This window comes from Oryzias latipes, chromosome 16 (assembly GCF_053564925.1).
Source record: "Oryzias latipes strain Hd-rR chromosome 16, Olatipes_Hd-rR_3.1".
NCBI lineage: Eukaryota > Metazoa > Chordata > Actinopteri > Beloniformes > Adrianichthyidae > Oryzias > Oryzias latipes.
Genome location: NC_136252.1, coordinates 29,127,568 through 29,145,849, shown reverse-complemented (window position 1 = coordinate 29,145,849; position 18,282 = coordinate 29,127,568). Strand labels below are relative to the sequence as shown.

At 39.9% G+C, this 18,282-nt stretch overlaps 1 protein-coding gene across 1 annotated transcript; it reads left to right on the top strand.

Moving 5' to 3' along the window:
• Positions 1 to 6,899: 6,899 nt before the first annotated feature.
• LOC101172928 (5-hydroxytryptamine receptor 1B) lies at positions 6,900 to 11,023 on the top strand. The gene is made up of 2 exons (XM_004078460.5): positions 6,900 to 7,038; positions 9,686 to 11,023. Exon 2 carries the CDS (start codon positions 9,720 to 9,722, stop codon positions 10,776 to 10,778), a length of 1,059 nt encoding a protein of 352 aa, XP_004078508.1. The 5' UTR covers positions 6,900 to 7,038; positions 9,686 to 9,719; the 3' UTR covers positions 10,779 to 11,023.
• Positions 11,024 to 18,282: the final 7,259 nt, after the last annotated feature.

Below are 18,282 nucleotides of genomic sequence, written 5' to 3'. Positions count from 1 at the left end.
GAAGCACACCACTTGTCAAAGAGATTCCCCTTTTCACGTGCAAACTCCACAAAAGTCTGCTCACTGGACTTTTTGTGGTTCCGATACCTCTGCCTGTATGCCTCAGGCACTAGTTCATATGCACGTAGTATAGCTTCTTTGAGGACACTGTAATCCAAGCTTTCCTGTAAAGACAAAGCAGACACAACTTCTTGGGCCTTTCCAACCAATTTGCAATGGAGCAAAATAGGCCACATGTCTTTTGGCCAGTCTAGTGCACTAGCAACCCTTTCAAATGCATTGAAATACGAATCAACTTCTGACTCCCTGAATGCTGGTACAAGTGCAATATTTCTACTGACATCAAAACTGTGCTTTGTTAAAACGTCCCCCGATTTTTCAGATAGTGAGGGTTGAAACTGTCCTGAGGAAATTTTCATGGCTTCGAGTTCTATCTGGCGGAGCCTGATCTCTTTTTCGGCTTCAATTTCTAATTTTTTCACCTGGAGACGTAGGTCGTACTCTGCTTTTCTCACCCTCTCCCTCTCTTCTGCTTCCAAATGGAGTCGAGTTAGCCGTACTTTTAGTTTGGCACCGGAACCAGAAACATGAGGAGAGGATGCATCAAAGCGGGGCAAGGTGACAGGCATTGCAGGAACACCCTCTGGTGGACGAATGGGTGTGATATGGTCCTTCACATCTGAAACAGAAACACCAGGAGAAACAGCCTCTCCCAGAACAGCATGGCCAGCATCCATAGGCTCTCCCAGAACACCAATCTGAATTAACTTCCCCACCACATGGTTTTTAATTTCTCTTTTCAGGCTTTGCTTAGAAACACTAATGCCAAAATGAGCAGCAATAAGCAAAAGATCATCCTTGCGACACAAGTCAACTTTAAGATGACTAGGGTGATCCAGAAAGTCCTGTAAATCAAACATTGTGTGAAAACAAACGTAAATGTCAAACACAGGTTAACAGTATCCCGGACGAGCCCCCAATTATGTTACGTTCACAAACGAACAGGTCTAGGGCGGAGGTGTACGTAACATAAACACACACAATGAGGAACTTTTAAAGATTTTATTGGACGTGGAGTTGGGGAGGTAGGGACAAAGGTTGGGCCAAAGGAATGAAATTAATAGAACAAAACTCAGCCTGGCTATCAAAGCGCTAAAACTAAAACAAGAAAAGAAAAGACTCACTGCCTTATCTATAAAGTGATGATAAAACATACAAGGGGTGGCACCAACCAACTTACTTAGTGTGTCTAACAGAACGCAAGCTGCATGAGGTGTACAGGGTACCCTGTCTTACCTGTCCACAAACCTCCCACAATCTCCAACACAGCAAGCTCAAAACATTCATCTGGTAGTGATCCAGGAAGAGCTTCCTCCTCCAGTGGTTCACAGGAGCTTATATGCAGGCCTGGTGGCTGGCTTTGGGGCCTGATTGTGCAGCTGGTCAGGTCTCCACCAGGTGTCTTCACTCAGCTCGTTAAGCACATGCAGAGGAAAGAAACAAAAGAAAGACTTGAAAAACCCCTGCATGTAACAGTGAGTGTGCCTGCGAAAGTCCACCACCAGCTCCTTGATTTTCCCTGCATTAATCTGGAGGTAGTTCCGCTGGCACCAGTCCACAAAGTTCTGAATCAGCTCTCTATACTCTCTGTCATTGTCATCCGTGATTAGTCCGACGACGGCAGAGTCATCCGAGAACTTCTGCAGGTGACAAGATGCTGAGCTGGACATGAAGTCTGCGGTGTAGACAGTGAACAGGAACGGAGCCAGAACTGTTCCCTGCGGTGCTCCTGTGTTACAGACGATCATATCTGACTCACAGTGGCGAGACCTCACATACTGCCGTCGGTTTGAAAGGTAGTCCAGCATCCATGCAGACAGATGCTGGTCCACGCCCATGTGCACCAACTTGTCCCTCAGCAGCAGCGGTTGAATGGTGTTGAAAGCGCTGGAGAAGTCGAAAAACATGACTCTCTCAGAGCTCCCAGTCTGGTCCAGGTGTGACAGAGCTCTATCCAGGAGGAAGATGACAGCATCCTCAACTCCGATACCGGGCTGGTAGGCGAACTGCAGCGGGTCCATCGACTGGCTGACCATGGGACGAAGATGTGTGAGCACCAGCCTCTCCATCGTCTTCATCAGATGAGAGGTCAGCGCCACCGGTCTGTAGTCCTTAAAGTCAGTCGGCCGGGATGTCTTCGGAACCGGGACCACGCAGGATGTCTTCCACAGCTGTGGCACCTTCCCCAGCTTCAGGCTCAGACTAAACATGTACAGCATACAGTTAGACTGGCACTTATTTATTATTTTGAAAACAGAAATTTAGATTTACGTTCTAAGAAAAAGTGCTGGTTTTTAGATTTTTTGAAGATTCATTAAGATGGGCCAACTTGTTCTAAGATAATTTTCTTATTTTGTTCTAAAATGAGTCATTTCTACTTATTACACTAGTTTTTTGTCACTGCAATTAAAATGAACCACAATTAGGTTCATAAAAAGTAACATTTAATTGGAAGTAAACAGTTAGCTTGCTTGGTTTCTTTTTCCCTTTTTGAATACTTGTGTGGAACTCCTTGTGTCCAGTTTTTGATATCTTATAAGATTTATTGTAAAGGACAAATGTTCTTCTTAAAATAGTATTATTTCCTTTTTTTATGCTACCTCTTTTTGCATTGTACTTATTTGTTCTTTTTTAAAAACAAAAATGGACATAATGTGGTGTTGTGCTGCCAAAAGTTTTTCTTTAATACATTTGTGTGAATGTAGCCAACAGTAATCAAACCATATGTAGTAATTTCTAACCAATTGACCTGAACAGCTGCAGCACTAAAATCTCTAACAATTGAAGTATCACTGTTCATCACCCTGTGCAATTCTCTGCTTTGTTGTTGTCATGCTGTTGGTATTTAGCCCCTTGCTGAACTTTTGATGAGCACAACAAAAGCAGTCTTGCAAAAAACTGATTATAGTTGTTTCTCAATGCTAAGAAAATATTAGAGAAATTGGGAAATTGAGGGAAATTGAGACCGTGTTCTCATTTTTCCTGTCATTGCAGCTCAAACTCCGTCTTACCCACTGGATGTGAACTTATACAAAATGTCAATTTTTTATTTTGTCTCCAGTCTTTCCCTGTTATGGTCAACAAATCTGATATCAGTGTCCCGTTTTCTGACTCCATGTGTCCATACTCTGCTCCTACCTTTTCCCGATTTGGGGTCACTGGGACACTAGAAATGACCCAGCCAGTGACGGGTGAAGGCAGGCTACCTTCTGGGCAGTCCTTAGTCCATTAAAGGACCCTCTCTGACTCATTGAAACTAGACTGAGAACAGTTTGAGACAAGAGCAATGTCACAAACTGTTTTGAGAGAGGACTTTTATTAGGTTTTGTTTAATATTCTTACATCAAATGTTAAAGGTGCTGCAACATATGCTGGTAAATCCCTTTTTTACACAGATTTATCACGATCTTCAATTTAGCTTTTATGTAGATTAAGTAAACATTATCCGACTATGAAACAGGTTCATCCATTTTATTGAACTTTTTAGTAGCTCCTTTAGTGAGCAGAAATGTAACATCAACTTTTTAAGTCAATGAAGATTTTTTTTTAATCTCATGAACTCCAATCAGATCTACAAATTGATCCATTCACAGAGCAAATTAATTACAGAGGCACAAGAATAAAGCTAACGTCTGGTGCTTGGGGACTCTGCGGACTCCACCCATTAACCAGGTTTAATTATAATCTTTTGCCTTCAGTTCCCAAAACTGTGAGTCTAACAAACATCCTAGCAGAAAACATTTCCATTAAAGCAAGGCAAGGAGACTCAAATTAGCAAAAAAATAAAAAAAATAGAAAAAAAATAAAAGAAAAACAATGAAGTGGATAAAAATAAATTTGGTTTAAAGTTTTTAAGTCATGTTCCTGGATGTCCCTCTGTCTTTAAGTTATCCTATGGATCTGTGAGGATCATGTGCTTCGTAGGTCATATTTCATGTCTTTCACAGATGTGCATGTTAGCCATGCCCTGTGCGTTAATGCACCCCCATACCATCACAGATGCTGGAATTTTAAAAGTGTTGCAAAGCAAAGAGCCAGATGGTTACTCCCCCTCAGCCTGGAGGATGGATTTTCACAGTTTCTACTGAAAAAAATAAAATAAAAATCCCTCTTTAAACACTTTGATAACCCTTTCTCAACTTAAATACTGGAAAATGCAGTTTTTGCGGAATTATTATAATTAATTGTATACAGATGATACTTACCTGCTGCATACTTGGGTCATTGTCAGATAAATGCATCTAGACATTAAAGAAAAACACAATTATAAACAACAAACCACAACAAGAATCAAGTTTCTCATGCACGAGGGAGAGGAGCAAATGTGTTGGAAAAGGTCCACCACGTTTCTCTTCTCAAAGGTCTGCCTCTCCTCATGCTGCTTTTATTAAGAACACAAGTGGGAGGTCACAATTTCAAGACAAAGAGAAAAGTTCATTTGGGGTGTCGTATAATGACCCTTTTGGTTGGATTCTAAGTTCAAACAGTATCCCTTATCAGCTAAGGACAGTGTCGTAAACCCCCCTCTCTTGCTGGGATTGGGATGAGAAGCAGATGAACAAACACACAGAACTGTTTTCAGAAAAGGTCAATCTGAGTTAACATTTAAACACACATTTAAACAAATACATTTACACAATGATAATAATAAAACAATTTCCTTCACAGTCATTAACACTAATTAAAGAGCAGTCAATAAGACTTGGTTTATCTTTAATTATGGAAGATCAACTATTTTGAAAGAATATAGGACTGGATTTACAGACATTGATCTTCAAGGGTTTACCGGTTTTACAACTTCTGCACATAAACTTTCTTTTTTTTTTTTACATATTTACCTAAGAGGTGAATGGGATTGTGTATTGCATTTTTTTTCATCGGAATGGGTTTCCGATGAAAAAATGTGTTTTTGGTGTTTTTTTCTAACATTTTCTTATGGCTTTTGTCTTATTATGGGGAAAAAATAAAAGTTTTTCTTTATTCAAGTCTGTGGATCAGGAGCAGATGAAAAAAATGCAGTTTGAAAGAAAATTGTATTGGTCGCAAATACAAGCTCCATTCTGCATCCACTCATAGACAAGTAGGTCCATGAACGTCTTCGTTTTCCTCGGCTGAGCTGGTATCTGGCTAAAAACTATACAGCTGTAAATTGCTCGCTATTTGTGTTGCACCAGTAATGTTAGGTTGGGGTTGTGGGGGTAAGCTAGGGGAGTTGCTTCCTGCCAATGGTCCCGCCCACAACTCAGATGAATTTCTAATAAACTATTGTTGCTTTGCAATAGTGAAATCATTTTCCTCAATAATAATCAGTAAGCATTCTGTTATTATTCCATGACAGCAGCACAAGAGTGGAACTCAGTTCCTCACGTAATTAGAGACCTCACCACATACACTCTGTTTAAAAAGCACCTAAAAAACTGCTTCATATCACAACAAACATGTCTACATTAAACTATATTAATGATTGCCTCTCCTTGTCCGATCTGTCACCTTTGTGTCTTTTATATTTGTTTTTATATTTTTCACTGTGTGCATGTTTTTATGTATTGTAAATGATTGTTCATTTTACATGTATATTTTCTATTAATGTATTAAATTGATGCTTTGAGGTTTTTAGGTAGACGATTTTAACACCTGTCCGGGGACAACAGTTGAAAAATAGCCTTTGGGCTAATTCTGGCGCAATGCAGCCATGCTTTTAATTTGCACTGTCCCCGTTAAATAAATGAATAAATAAAAATAAATAGAACGGATTCAATATAAAAGCAAATGTGTCAATTTGCGTTTAGGAGCCCATATAATGTCAAGAAGATGGCATCATTTTGTTTTTAACCTGACTTTTTCTCCTTCCTCTTTAGTTCCCCTTACACCCCCACCATCTCCAACATCCCACTTTCTTCTGTGTCTTCTTCTTTTCCAAGCGGTCCAACAAAAAAAAAAAAAGTGTACAAACGTAACGAATATAATTAAAGTTTAGCCTCACATACAAAAGGGGTTTATATAAATATACACTCAAAAGATTCATAACCCCTGTTGTAACAGTAAATATGTCCAACAAAAAAGGCCTTCAGATCTTCTCTGTTTGCTCAGCTGCTGGAGGACAAATATTTTGTATTTTATATGATCTGTGTATTTTTTTCATTCTTGTCATCTTTGATGACCATCTCCTCCCTTTATCGCCAAACTCAAGGAACTTAAGCAGATACTGATATCAATAAATTTTAAAAATTTTATTTTGCTTCACTTGACTTGATCTCAAGGACGAAAAAGATTTAGGGTCCTCAGAATCTGCCTCCAAATGTTCTTGGACCTCAGAGTTCTGTGAAAAGCAGCAGGACAGTCCAGCCTTACATCGAAAGTAGAAGCGCAATCATTGTAACGTCATCTTGAGGAACCTTCTTTGAGCCTGTGGCTTGCCTGCTGGGAAGTCATCAGGCAGGTCTCATTTCCATGCTTTAAAACAGCAGTGGACAGCTTATTTGAGCGAGTTCTGGTCTTAGATTAAAAATCAATGAACGTTAATCTCTCAGTTCGATATGAAGCTTCTGGGTTAATGATGAAAAATCACCTGTAGATCAGCGCGTTAATGGAAAAAAACGCCCACCCCTCGCGCGACCCACCTCCCCCCAGTCCTGCGGTGCAGCATCGGTTTGTGAGCCGCGCGTGCAGGGGGCGCAAGAAGTGGGAGGTGGGCTCCCTCTGTCATCACCAGCATCTCCAGCCTATGGAGACACCAGCGGAGGAGACACTTAACGGTGTCTGCAGAGCGGCGCGGATCAGAGCGCAGCGCCTGGCGCAACGCATCCATCCTTACCCGGGAAGTGACTTCCGATGCTCCAGAAGCTTCATGTCCATCTGCTTCTCTGTGGGATTTAAAAAGCTAGTGGACAAGTTTGCGCGTGGATTTTCAATGGGTAAAAAAACATGGAACTTTACAAGCTGCTGGCCTCTTGTGGCATTTTGAATTCCAGACTAAAAGTGAGTAGAGTTGGAATAACAACGAAAGAATATTTTTGAAAACTGTTTAATTTTTGAGTGAACACGTTCATGGATGTTTTAGGACTCATGCGGTTTTTTTTTTTTTAGATTTTTTTGTAATTAAAGCTATTATTGGCTGAGCGGAGTGTTCTGCATGGCTGCGCGCTCCGGATGGATGTACAGTGAAGGAAAACGAGCTTAAAGTGAACAGACAGAACAAGTAACGACAAGGTCGCCCACAGCCGAGGCTTTTTTTTGTTTTTTACATTTTCTGAGCCACTCCAGCAGTTTTTCTTTTACAATAAATGCGACACAAAGACGTCAGTGACGACTTAAATTGCGTTTTTTTTATCCAGCAATGAAGCGCGCGCGTTGCCACGCTGATTTGAGCACCACTTTTTCCACACCAGTGGATCGTTTGAATAACCCCCAACATTTAGCTTTCAATCTCGAAAATGATATTTGGTAGCTTTATTAGATCAGACTGAACGAAATGTGTAAAAAAAATTATCTCTTTGTTTAAAAAAAAAGGAAGCTGCGTGGGAGGATAAAAAGCATCAGCCGTTGTGTTTACTACTACAGCTATTGTTGTTTTTGTTCAGATTATGACGTCACTACTCCGAGAGCTAGAATTAGGGGGAATCCATCCATCTCTCCATCCTCAAGGAGCAAAACTTTCCTGGTCAAACAATCAGAGGTTTTTTACAATAAAATCCATCAGGATGCAAGCTGAGATATTTTACAAAGCTAAATGTTTTTAAGCCTATAAGAGTAATCATGAAGCCATGGCTTAATATTATGTAACTCTTGCATTACTCAGTTGGTTTCCGATCCATCAGCTTTGTTTTTTTCTCCAAAGTTCACCTCCTTCTGTCTTCATCGTTGTGCAGAGTTATCAACATTTAGATGTAATTTTCGAAAAAGGAGCAGCAAAGGTGAAAAGAAAAAAACTTCAAATGGGTAAAGATCGTAGGTGTGTTTTTTTTCTCCTGGAATTTGACAGGAGGGGGCAAAGATAGGACCACATGTAGTCTGATCAGGAGTTTAGCGGGGCTTGTTAATATGCTGAGTGCACTTTCAGCTATGCCCCTGGTGACAGTTTGGCAAATAGGAAAAAAATGGTCATTAACCTGAGGGGTGAAAGACATTTGAGAAAGAGGTGAATGGGAGGATGTGAGAGTCAGGAGGGCAGGGTCAGGTGCTCAGTGATAAATGTGAGAAAAGCACAGAGTAAAAGAAATCCGTTTCTACCTTTTGGCGGGAAAAATAAGCAATTAGGGGAACAATTAAAGGCTGGATGTGTGGGTTACTGTTATGTTTGACAGCACAGACAGCAGGGCGTCACCCACATACCCCCTTGTTAAAAAATATGATGAAAATTCCCAAACATGCTCTCTTACCTGTGGTTGGTTTGTTTCCCATGTGAAAATGACAGCAAATATAGTCACTTAAAATTGATGGATTTCATTTAACAACAAAACCAAATCATAATTCTAAAACATAACTATACAATTTAGACACAATAACTAACAGAAAACTGTGTTTTTATGTAGTAATTCTATTTTATTGAGTTAAATATTTTTTTTATATTTATGTTTTTGCTACTTTGTACCTATTTTTTTTCCCTTTTTCTTTACTTTTGTTGGTATTATTATTTGTCTTTTTATTGCTCTATTATAAAAGTCAATAAATCCTAAATAACTCCTTAAATAGTACAAATTGAGTTATTTATAGCTTTGAATTTGTTGTAAAAACCCTAATGTGAGTGAACATTCATAAGATTTTTGAGATTTGTTCCAAATAAGACCCTTTTCCTTGCTTATTAATGAAGAACAGGGCATACAATCTTAAATAATTGCATAAATGTTATAAATAAATTTGTTTATAGATTTGAAATTGTTGTAAAACCCAAATGTAAGTGAAACAAATATTTTTTTGGATCAATTTTGCAAATAAGACCCTTATTCTTTGCACTTCCAGAAAAGAAAAAGGCACACATTTATCAATATTTGATAAAATATTGCAAATAAAGTTATTTATAGCTTTGCCTTTTTTTAAAGACTCAAATGGAAGAGAAACGAAAAAACATTTTGATAAATGAATCCAAATAAATGTTTTGAGACACTGATTGTGCAAAGTATAAAATTAAGTGACTCCAAGGTCAAAGGTCAGGAGCAGAAAATGTTGACAACCTGGTAGCCAGAGCTGAACATGATTTCTTTGGCTTCTGCCCCAGTTTGAGTATCAATAAAGGTTGTTTACAGGAAGGTTGCATTATTGTTTAACGTCTAATCAAAAAAATAAATAAATAAATAAATAAATAAATAAATAAATAATCCACATATACAGAAAGTCCAGGCTGAAACTTCGTAGAGGCAGGCATCAAAATATGACAAAGCAGTTTAAAAAACATGAATTATATCAGCATGAGCTTCTCCTTCAACAATCTTAACCTAAACTAAAGAGTCAGAAATTATGCATCTTTTTTGACAGATTATCCTGCCCACCAATCAAAAGACGAAAATGACTTCAGGAACACGGAGCAAATTGTTTTGCCATTAATGTTCAAAATTCAGTTTGTACATTCTTGTCCTCGTTTCTTGTGCTGATCTTTCACGCCTGACATGTTTTTCTGCTTGTGTTTAAGGTTACACTGTGAGTGTTCAGATTCTCCTCACCCGATGATTGAGACAAACACCCCCGGCATGCTGGACAGGCCTGACCCAGCGCACTGCACTGTTTGCTGCTGCACCATGGCCAACAGGATCTTTATGGTGGTTTTCATGCTGCTGCTCATATTTGCCACCTTGTTTGGGAATTTTGTGACTCTGGCGGTGGTGTTCGGGACTAAAGTCTTCCACACGCCGCAGGGCTACCTGAAGGCATCCCTGGCTGTGGCTGATTTGGCGGTGGGAATATTCGTTGTGCCACTGTCCGTCTACGCCGAGATCCATCTCATGGTGACTGAGTCCGGCCCAGAGTGGACTTTGTACAATTCCCAATTGGTGAGCTTCCACCCGTGCAACATCATCGGACCCATTTTTGCCGGGTGCACTTTTGTCTCCATCACAACCATCTTCCTGCTCACGATTGAGCGGAGCATCGCTGTGCTGAGGCCATTGCACAAGGACTCTGTCATCACCCGGAAAAGGACAACAATCCTCATAGTCCTCTCCTGGGTGGGGAGTTTCTTCTTGGCGGTGTCTCCCATGGTTTTCAGCAGGGAGATTGCGCTGGAGTACAACTCCTGTAGCCGGATGTGCAACTACGCTTTAGGTGCCATTGGCGAGTTTCCTACCCAGGCCTGGAACATCCTCCTCCTCTTTCCTGCATTTGACTTCACCCTGCTTGGTGGCACCGTTGTCATCAACATCATCTCTCTGTCCAGCATCAGGCAGCACTCAAAACGCAGAAAAACCCTGGCGGAGACGGAATGCCATAACACTAGCAACCCCACGTTCTCAGACATAAAAGCAGCCAAGACCATCGGGACCCTCACTGTGGCCTTCACAGCATCCTTCACCCCCATCGCCGTATTTGTCGTAGGGAACGTTTTGGGGAACGAATGGTGCAACTTCTCTTTTTTTGCTTTCTGGATTTTGGCCACAAACAGCTGCTGGAATGTTATTATTTATAGTGTGAGAGACCAGAAGTTCAGACTACGAGCACACAAACTTTTCCTGCCTGGTCACAGACAAAGCAGCACCACAAGTAAAACACAAAAGACTGAAGAACAATGACAAGCTGAGCTTCAACAACATCTTTTAGTAAATACTGTTCAGAGATGTTCTGTAATTTATCTTCAATTTGTGCTGTTGCCTTTTTCACAACAAAAATGAGCACAGGTTTGTGTGAACTCAAGCTTTGGATGTGAGTATTATTTTCCTCAGTGCGCATTTTGTCTTGTTCTGTAAAGTATATGTAGCCTGCTGGAGTTTGTGGAATAGTTATTAAAGAGTGCAGTTAATTAAAAAAAATTAAATACATTTGTAATTTGTTTCATGGGTGCAGAAATGGAAATTACTATGTGGAAACTGAAAAAAGGAGAGATGTTTTTCTGATGTTTACCCCGCTGAAGAATTTATATTTGTCTTTTTTCAACTAAACATTGAGATTTAAAAAAAGCATTTACTCCTGAAGATCTTTTTACTGCTGCAACTCAACAACTTTAGTTGCAAACTTACAGGAGAGTCCTCACTCCCTAGCACATTAGGGAAAGTTAATGTCAGGAGTCAGTGCACAAAGAGGTCTGCATTTAATTCAGGTACATTTTTTATCCTCCTATCAGAGATGAAAAGAGTTGAAAACTGGAAAAAAATAAAAGCGAGTGAAGGTGACAGCCATTTTACAAACAGTGATGCGTTTGGCTCAGAGCTGACAATTTAACACAACTTTCATCAAAGACGGCGGGTGGCACAGCTGCATCTCATCTAACCTTGAAGCTGAATTTCAATGGTTCTGTCAAAAGGTGTTTTTGACAAAATGATTAGTTTTAAATGTTATTTACCTAAAAAAGGATGTAGTAATTTTCCTTGTTTTTCTTCTCTTTTCATTCAGCAAGCTTTTTTCTCTTATTGCTCGTTTCTCCTTCTGTTTGGAAGGGAAAACATCCTATCATCCTTCTATCTTTTAAATCTACTTAATCCCTTTTTTGGTCACGTGGTTGCTGGAGCCTATCTCAGCAACTGTCGGGTGAAGGATGGGTTGCCAGACTATTGCAGGACCACACAAACACATCCCTTCATACCGAGGGTCAATTTAGAGTAAAAAATTTAGCTATAACGCAAAGGACAGTCAAATCTTTATCAATATGGAAGAACCAAAATTGAAACAAAAGCCAGGCCAAGCTTAAATCAAAACTAGAAGTGAATAGTAACAAGTTACTTTCATGTTTTACTGACAATACGTTTTACTTTAACTAGGTATTATTAAAAAACAGTATTACTCCTAATGTCAGAGGGCAGATCTCTGTCTCCCCCTCTGGTCAACAGCGGAACGCTCTCCAGAGTTCTAAATGGATGTCATCTCCCAGCAACCCCAGTACTCAGTTTCTGGATGCCACACACCTGACTTTCACTTGCGATCAATCACAGCATACTTAAGCACTGCACTGAGCCTCACACAGTGTGAAGTATGGTTTGTGCCACTCTGCCTGGATTACTGAGCGCTGTATCCAGTCTTGATCTTCTGATTTCCTGACCCTGTTTCGTCCTTGACTCAGTTTGCCTGCCCCGACTCTCGCCTTGATCCTGACTATTCTCATTGTTTCTCTGATGCTCCCATGCTCGTTATTGACCCCTGCCTGCCTGACCCTGATTTAGCATTGTGGAGTTTTAGCTGAGCTAATAAACCTGTTCCAACTGGAACCAGCCGTCTGCCTGTTCTTGTGACAGAATTCATCACCAAACATGGATCCAGCAGCAGAAGTTCCTAGCCCAAAAAACCTGGTGGGGTTTGCTACTTCATCGGTGGAGCAGAGTCACCAGTTCCATCATCTAACCTCTGCGACCAAAGCCATAATGTCATGCCTGCAAATCAACCCGCCTGTCAGGGACACATCCACCGCAACTCTTCTGGTTGCTCAGTTATCTTCAACAACCGCTGAAGGCGGCGCGCCTAGCCCACCTCCCACACCGGGACCAAGAATAGCGCTTCCAGACAAGTTCAACAGCTATGCGTGCGGTTCCTTATGCAGTGTGATCTGTCTTTGCGCCAACAACCTGCCTTGGCTGGAGAGGCATGATTCCACTATAAACTGGTCAGAGCACAGACTCATGTTCACCTCTGCTCATCGCCGGCGACACTACCTTCAGGCCGCAGGAAGCTCTGAAACCTGTGCTCCGTTGAGACCGATTGCAGCCACCACACTCAAAGAGATCAGCCAGACAGGGGAGATGGGAGATGGGAAGGGTTGCCGGTTCAATTCGAGGACCTGCGGGAGGCCTTCAATAAGCAGCGTACCACACATCTCCCTCTACATCAGTGCCATCGACCTCCTGCCCGGAGCTTTGCCCACCTGAGGACGGGTGGGCATAGCTGAGGCCATGCAGGCCTTCATCTGAGAGGAGTTGGCAAAGGGTTTCACTCAACCGTCTACATCCCCGGCCTCAGCCGGCTCTTCTTCGTCAAGAAGTATGGTGGTCTGAGGCCGTGTTTTGACTGTATGAAAATGTTTTAAAAAATATGGTTTAAACAAGTTTCATTGTTGCTTTATGACAGATGGTACAAAAAAAGAAAAAAAATGCAACAGTTTTTTCTTAAATCAAAATTTTTAAGTTACATTTTTCAAGAACTACCAAATCTTGTCAAGAACTGCTGGTGTAGGAGCAACTTAAAACTATAACTTCAAACACTACAGAACCATTACCAAAAAGAGCCACAAATGAGACGTGACCCAGTTAAACTGAAAACCAGACACCTAAATATATCTGATTGACTCATGAGGACAGCTGTCGGGGAAAGTTTTCATTTATCCAGGTGACATCTTGAAGTTGATTCATGGCATCTGGATGTAAAAAGAATATTAAGGCCAGATGCCATGATTCCACTTAAAGTTGAAAGATAGCTCTGTATAAATAGCAATTAACGGCTGGTGTGACTGTGACAGGGGGAAAAGCACAAAGCCTGAATAAAAGAGCATATCCTCTACTTGACTACATCCATGTAGCTCCTCTTTGGTGTTCCCATATGTCCTTTTTCTGATAGCTTCAGGCCCAGCATCCTTTTACAAACACAATCACTGTCTTCATGTCCGAACATCTCAATCTCGTCTCACTTCATTTGTGCCCTAAACCAAACTATAGGGAAAAATCATCATAAATCAAGAGTGTTCAGAATTGTCTGCTCATGCCACTCAAACTCTTCTTTGGTTTATTAGGCTCAACCCCTCATTCAGCATTTGCCTTTACATCAAAATAGGAGCAATTCCAGTTTGAAAGCAGCAAATTTGATACAAATTCATTGTTATTAGCTCTAAACAATATACGTTTGGACTCTAAAGAGATACACTGAATGTTTTCTTTAGGTTTGCAAGTTCACACAGTAAGGTCAGTGACAAGATTTGAAATCTTTATACCGGTACTTCAGTAATGGAATTGCCAGGCTTTAATTTAGCCAAGGAACTGGAAGTGCTCAGGGAAGAAAGTCCCAGCTTGATTTTTAAATTGCTTCATGTAAATTCAACCATTTAATGCTCCCATTTCACATCCTGCATGTGAAAACATTTCACCGTATTTTGAAAATAGGGAGGGTGGATGCATAGTGATGTTGTTGAAATATTTAGACTAAAATAACTAAGTCAGAGTTGAGTAAAAAAAAAAAGTAATAAGATTGTAAATACAAAATGGTGTTAGATTTGATCAGAAAACATTTGCTGACTTACTAATATAACTGATGGTAACTTTTTTTTTTTAAGGAGATGGAACTAGAACAGTTGTTGGTATTTGTGCAGATAAATCAAGTTTAAGAACTGGTGTCTCGTTTTTGGAAGTTTCTGCCCTCCATCAGATCTGATTAAAATGACTGCGCCATTATGGGGCTTCTGCAGAGCTCTGAAAAAGTGATAAGCTGAATCATGTGGATTCAGCAGAGGAGATCGGAGCAGAGGAGCATACAAAATTTGTAGGGCGCAGGGGAATCTGGAAGTGATAAACACAAAACCAAGTATTTAAAGGATTCAGGGTCTCACCTGCAGCTGACAGTGCATGGCCACTAATTTCTCATTTTAGCGGACTAAGGGGAATTCTGAGGCTAGAGTCAAGATAAAGACTCAGGTAAATGAGCTTCCTTTAAGAAAAAACCCTTTCAACATAAAAAATCTGGATAAGTGTGCATGCAGAACATGCACAAATGCCGCAGCCAAAATCAGTGTTTGTTACAGATGTAGGAACTGTATTCCTCTCAGGTTGTTTTAAACGTTGTTTTAGACATTTTGACAGCAGATGAAACGCTCATTACTCGGCTGCATACATTTAAATGAATTAAAAAGAACAAAATGTGACCTTACCACTCTGGAAAAAACAAGTTAGTTAGATTATAGAGGATGAAAGCCCAAAGTAACTGTAAAATACTATCCTTTTGTGTGGCGAACACCAGTGTGGCTCCACTGGTGTGTGAATGCGTATGAATGTCCCAGTGATAGTTAGAGGGACCATAGGCGCGAACTGTCAGCCACGCCTCTACCATCACCAAGTATACATGAGGAGTGAATGAATAATTGACACATTGTAAGCGCTTTGAGCGTCTGGAAAAGCGCATATAAATCTAATTTCATTATTATTATTATTATTATTATTATTATTATTATCATTATTACTATTATCACAATTATTGACGTTGACACAGAAGGGTTAAAATCATTTAGAGAACACACAGGTCCTTCAGTCAAAGGATAGAGACACACAAACTTTCAGGAGTCTGAACTATAATTCAGTTGTGAAATCTTCATGCTCAGAGGATCTTTACTATGTGAAACATAATTGATTATAAATAACTTTTTAAAGACAACTGAGAAACTCATCCAACTTCAGAAAAAGAGACGTAATGATTTTTGAGTCTTCAATCAGCCCTGATTTTCTAAGTAAGCCTCATTCTGTTGATGAGCAGGCATTTCCAGCCTTCTTACCACAGTGAAAGTAACAACAATCAGGTGTTTGCATGGACCTAAAGGTTTTCTTTGCTTCAACCTTTTTTTTTTTAATAAATATTTTGTCAAACACATGTTTAGTTAGTCTTGTAATAATTTTAGGTTGATCTGAACCTGGATGATTTTGCTCTCATAACAACACAAGAAATCAAGAAATGTTAGAAAACAAAACACAGTAAGAAACTGGATAAGGTATGGGACATCGCTCATTGGAGGATGACATTTTTGAGTTTTTTCAAATTCGTCTTCAATGTCCACACACTATGTTTTTATTTTTCTAATTATAGTGATAGCTATATGGTGAAAAACATGCAAGTACAATAAACAGAAAAACGCTTTCATTTGTTAATTAATGTTGTTTAAACTAAACACCAAAAGTCAAATGCTTTTTGACAATTTCATATAATGCAAAGAAGTGTTTTTCCCTTTTTAATTGGTTCTTTGTTTGTCAAGCATTTAATCAATGAGAAGTTGAACTGAATATTTGGGTTCCAATTATTATACTTTTATATGTATTTAACAAGCAGAAACCTCTGTTAGTATGCAGAAAAACCATATTTCACCCACACAGTTTGGCTCAGCCTTCTCATTCTGGTCCCAGTCTGGATCCAAACAGCACATCAACACTGATTGTTGCTTTGTCTGATCACATGGACACTGTTTGGGGGTTTTCATCTCACACCATCAGCTCTCCTGTCAGAAATCTACCCCTGGAAACAATTTTTTCCTGATCCCCGAACCTGTTATAGAAACGTCAGATATAACATAAAAAAGAAGTTATCAGAGATAGCAGAGATTAACCTGCAGTTCTTTAAACACATAAATTTACCCAATTAGCATAATGTCACCACACCTTTCTCACACTTACTGACCCTGTTTGCAGTTGGCAGAATTTGGTTGTGCACTAATGAAGCAAGTGATTGTCTGCAGCTGTAGATACTAGATATTGAAAAGTCTAAAGGCATTAGCTGCAAAAATAATAATAATTAAAAAAAGCAGTTTGGCTCTCCCAAGTGATTTAACAGGTTTTACATGAGTGCCGGAAAATCCAAAAAGGGAAATAAAAAGGATTTTCTGACAAAAACAACAAAAGTTCAAGCCATTAGGTTGGTTATAAAATAACCCTATCAAGCTTTAAAGTATTTCCATCCTAGTCTAAGATTAGATGCATACGTAGATGATGGTGAACTGTACCACACAGCGGCTTCGACAGACAAGGGTCATCAACAAAGTGTTGAAAAACAAAGCTGTGGGATGTCAGGCCCACACATACAAAATGAACCAGTCTGACTCAGACCCACACAGGGCAACAGCAGAAAAAACAAGACAACCTAAATTACAGAAGGTGGGCAGATGCTATAATACAGCATTCCAGTCTGACTAACACTAAAGCAAAGGCTATGCATACATCTAAAATATATATAGAATTTGGTAACCCTTTTCTCTGACCAATCAAGTTACCACCAATCCAACCCATGCTGTACCTCTACAATGACATTTTTGGGCTGGAGATGATCCAAGTTGTAAACTTTAGAGTGTGAAAAAAATCATTTGAGTCACATTCTAGATGTCATGCCAGGAATTAGCTCTAGAAAAACTGCTAAGGTAACAGGCTACTTAAAACTCCCGCAGAAAGTCTGACGTGTCTCAGTGTGCAGATGCCTGATGGAACAAATGACTAAGTGCTCAAAGAAAATTGGGTTCTTGATGAGTTTTTTTTTCCCCATGAGTTATCCATCATCCATTTTAGAGGAACAAAAGCACTCACTCGAGCACAGGTGTTAGCTCAGCTTTGCACAAATACTTTGCGTGATTGAATGAAATATTTCATACTAGTTGGTTTGAATGCATAGGTATGCCTGTGTGAACATTATCTGTATTGTGTACATGTTGATATGTATGTTTGTGACATTTTTGTGACATTTGGGTGTGTGTGTGGACAGGCCCTGCCCTTATAGACTTGTATTACATCTGAACCTAACTGAAATGATATAACCATCCAGCAACTTGTTGCTTTATGCTGCTTCATGGTTTTAACCCCCCCTTCTATAATCACCCTGCCATCCCCCATCTAACATCCCTCTCTCTTCTTCCGTCCGGTCCAACACAATAGATTTTCAAATATGATTAAAATGAATAAAGTTTGGCCACTATTACAAAAGGGGTATATTCAGTCATACCTCTGGTTTGTCAGAAGATTCATAACCCCTGTTGTTAAAGTAAAATACGTCCAACACAAGAGGCCTTCAGCTCCCTTCTGTTTGCCCAGCTGTTGGACAGGACAAGTTAAAAAATAAATAAATAAAAAGTAAAATAGGTACACCTTTGTTTGCTGCAGTCCCTTCTTTCTCTGACTGTGATCTGATGCAAACTGAAACTGAGACTGAAAAATGCCTGAATGGGGATAGGTTACATCTGGACCCCCAGTGGCTGATTGGTAAATTTTTCCCTCTCAGTTTAAGTGTAAACCAAATCTAAACACTGCCCCCACAGTCTTAAGCACTGCAAGTGCATCACCTCATCTGTAGTTTTAAGTATCTGAAGAAGGTCTAGAATGAAAGTGACAAGACAGGAGAAGCCAACCAGTTATCCAGAGATGA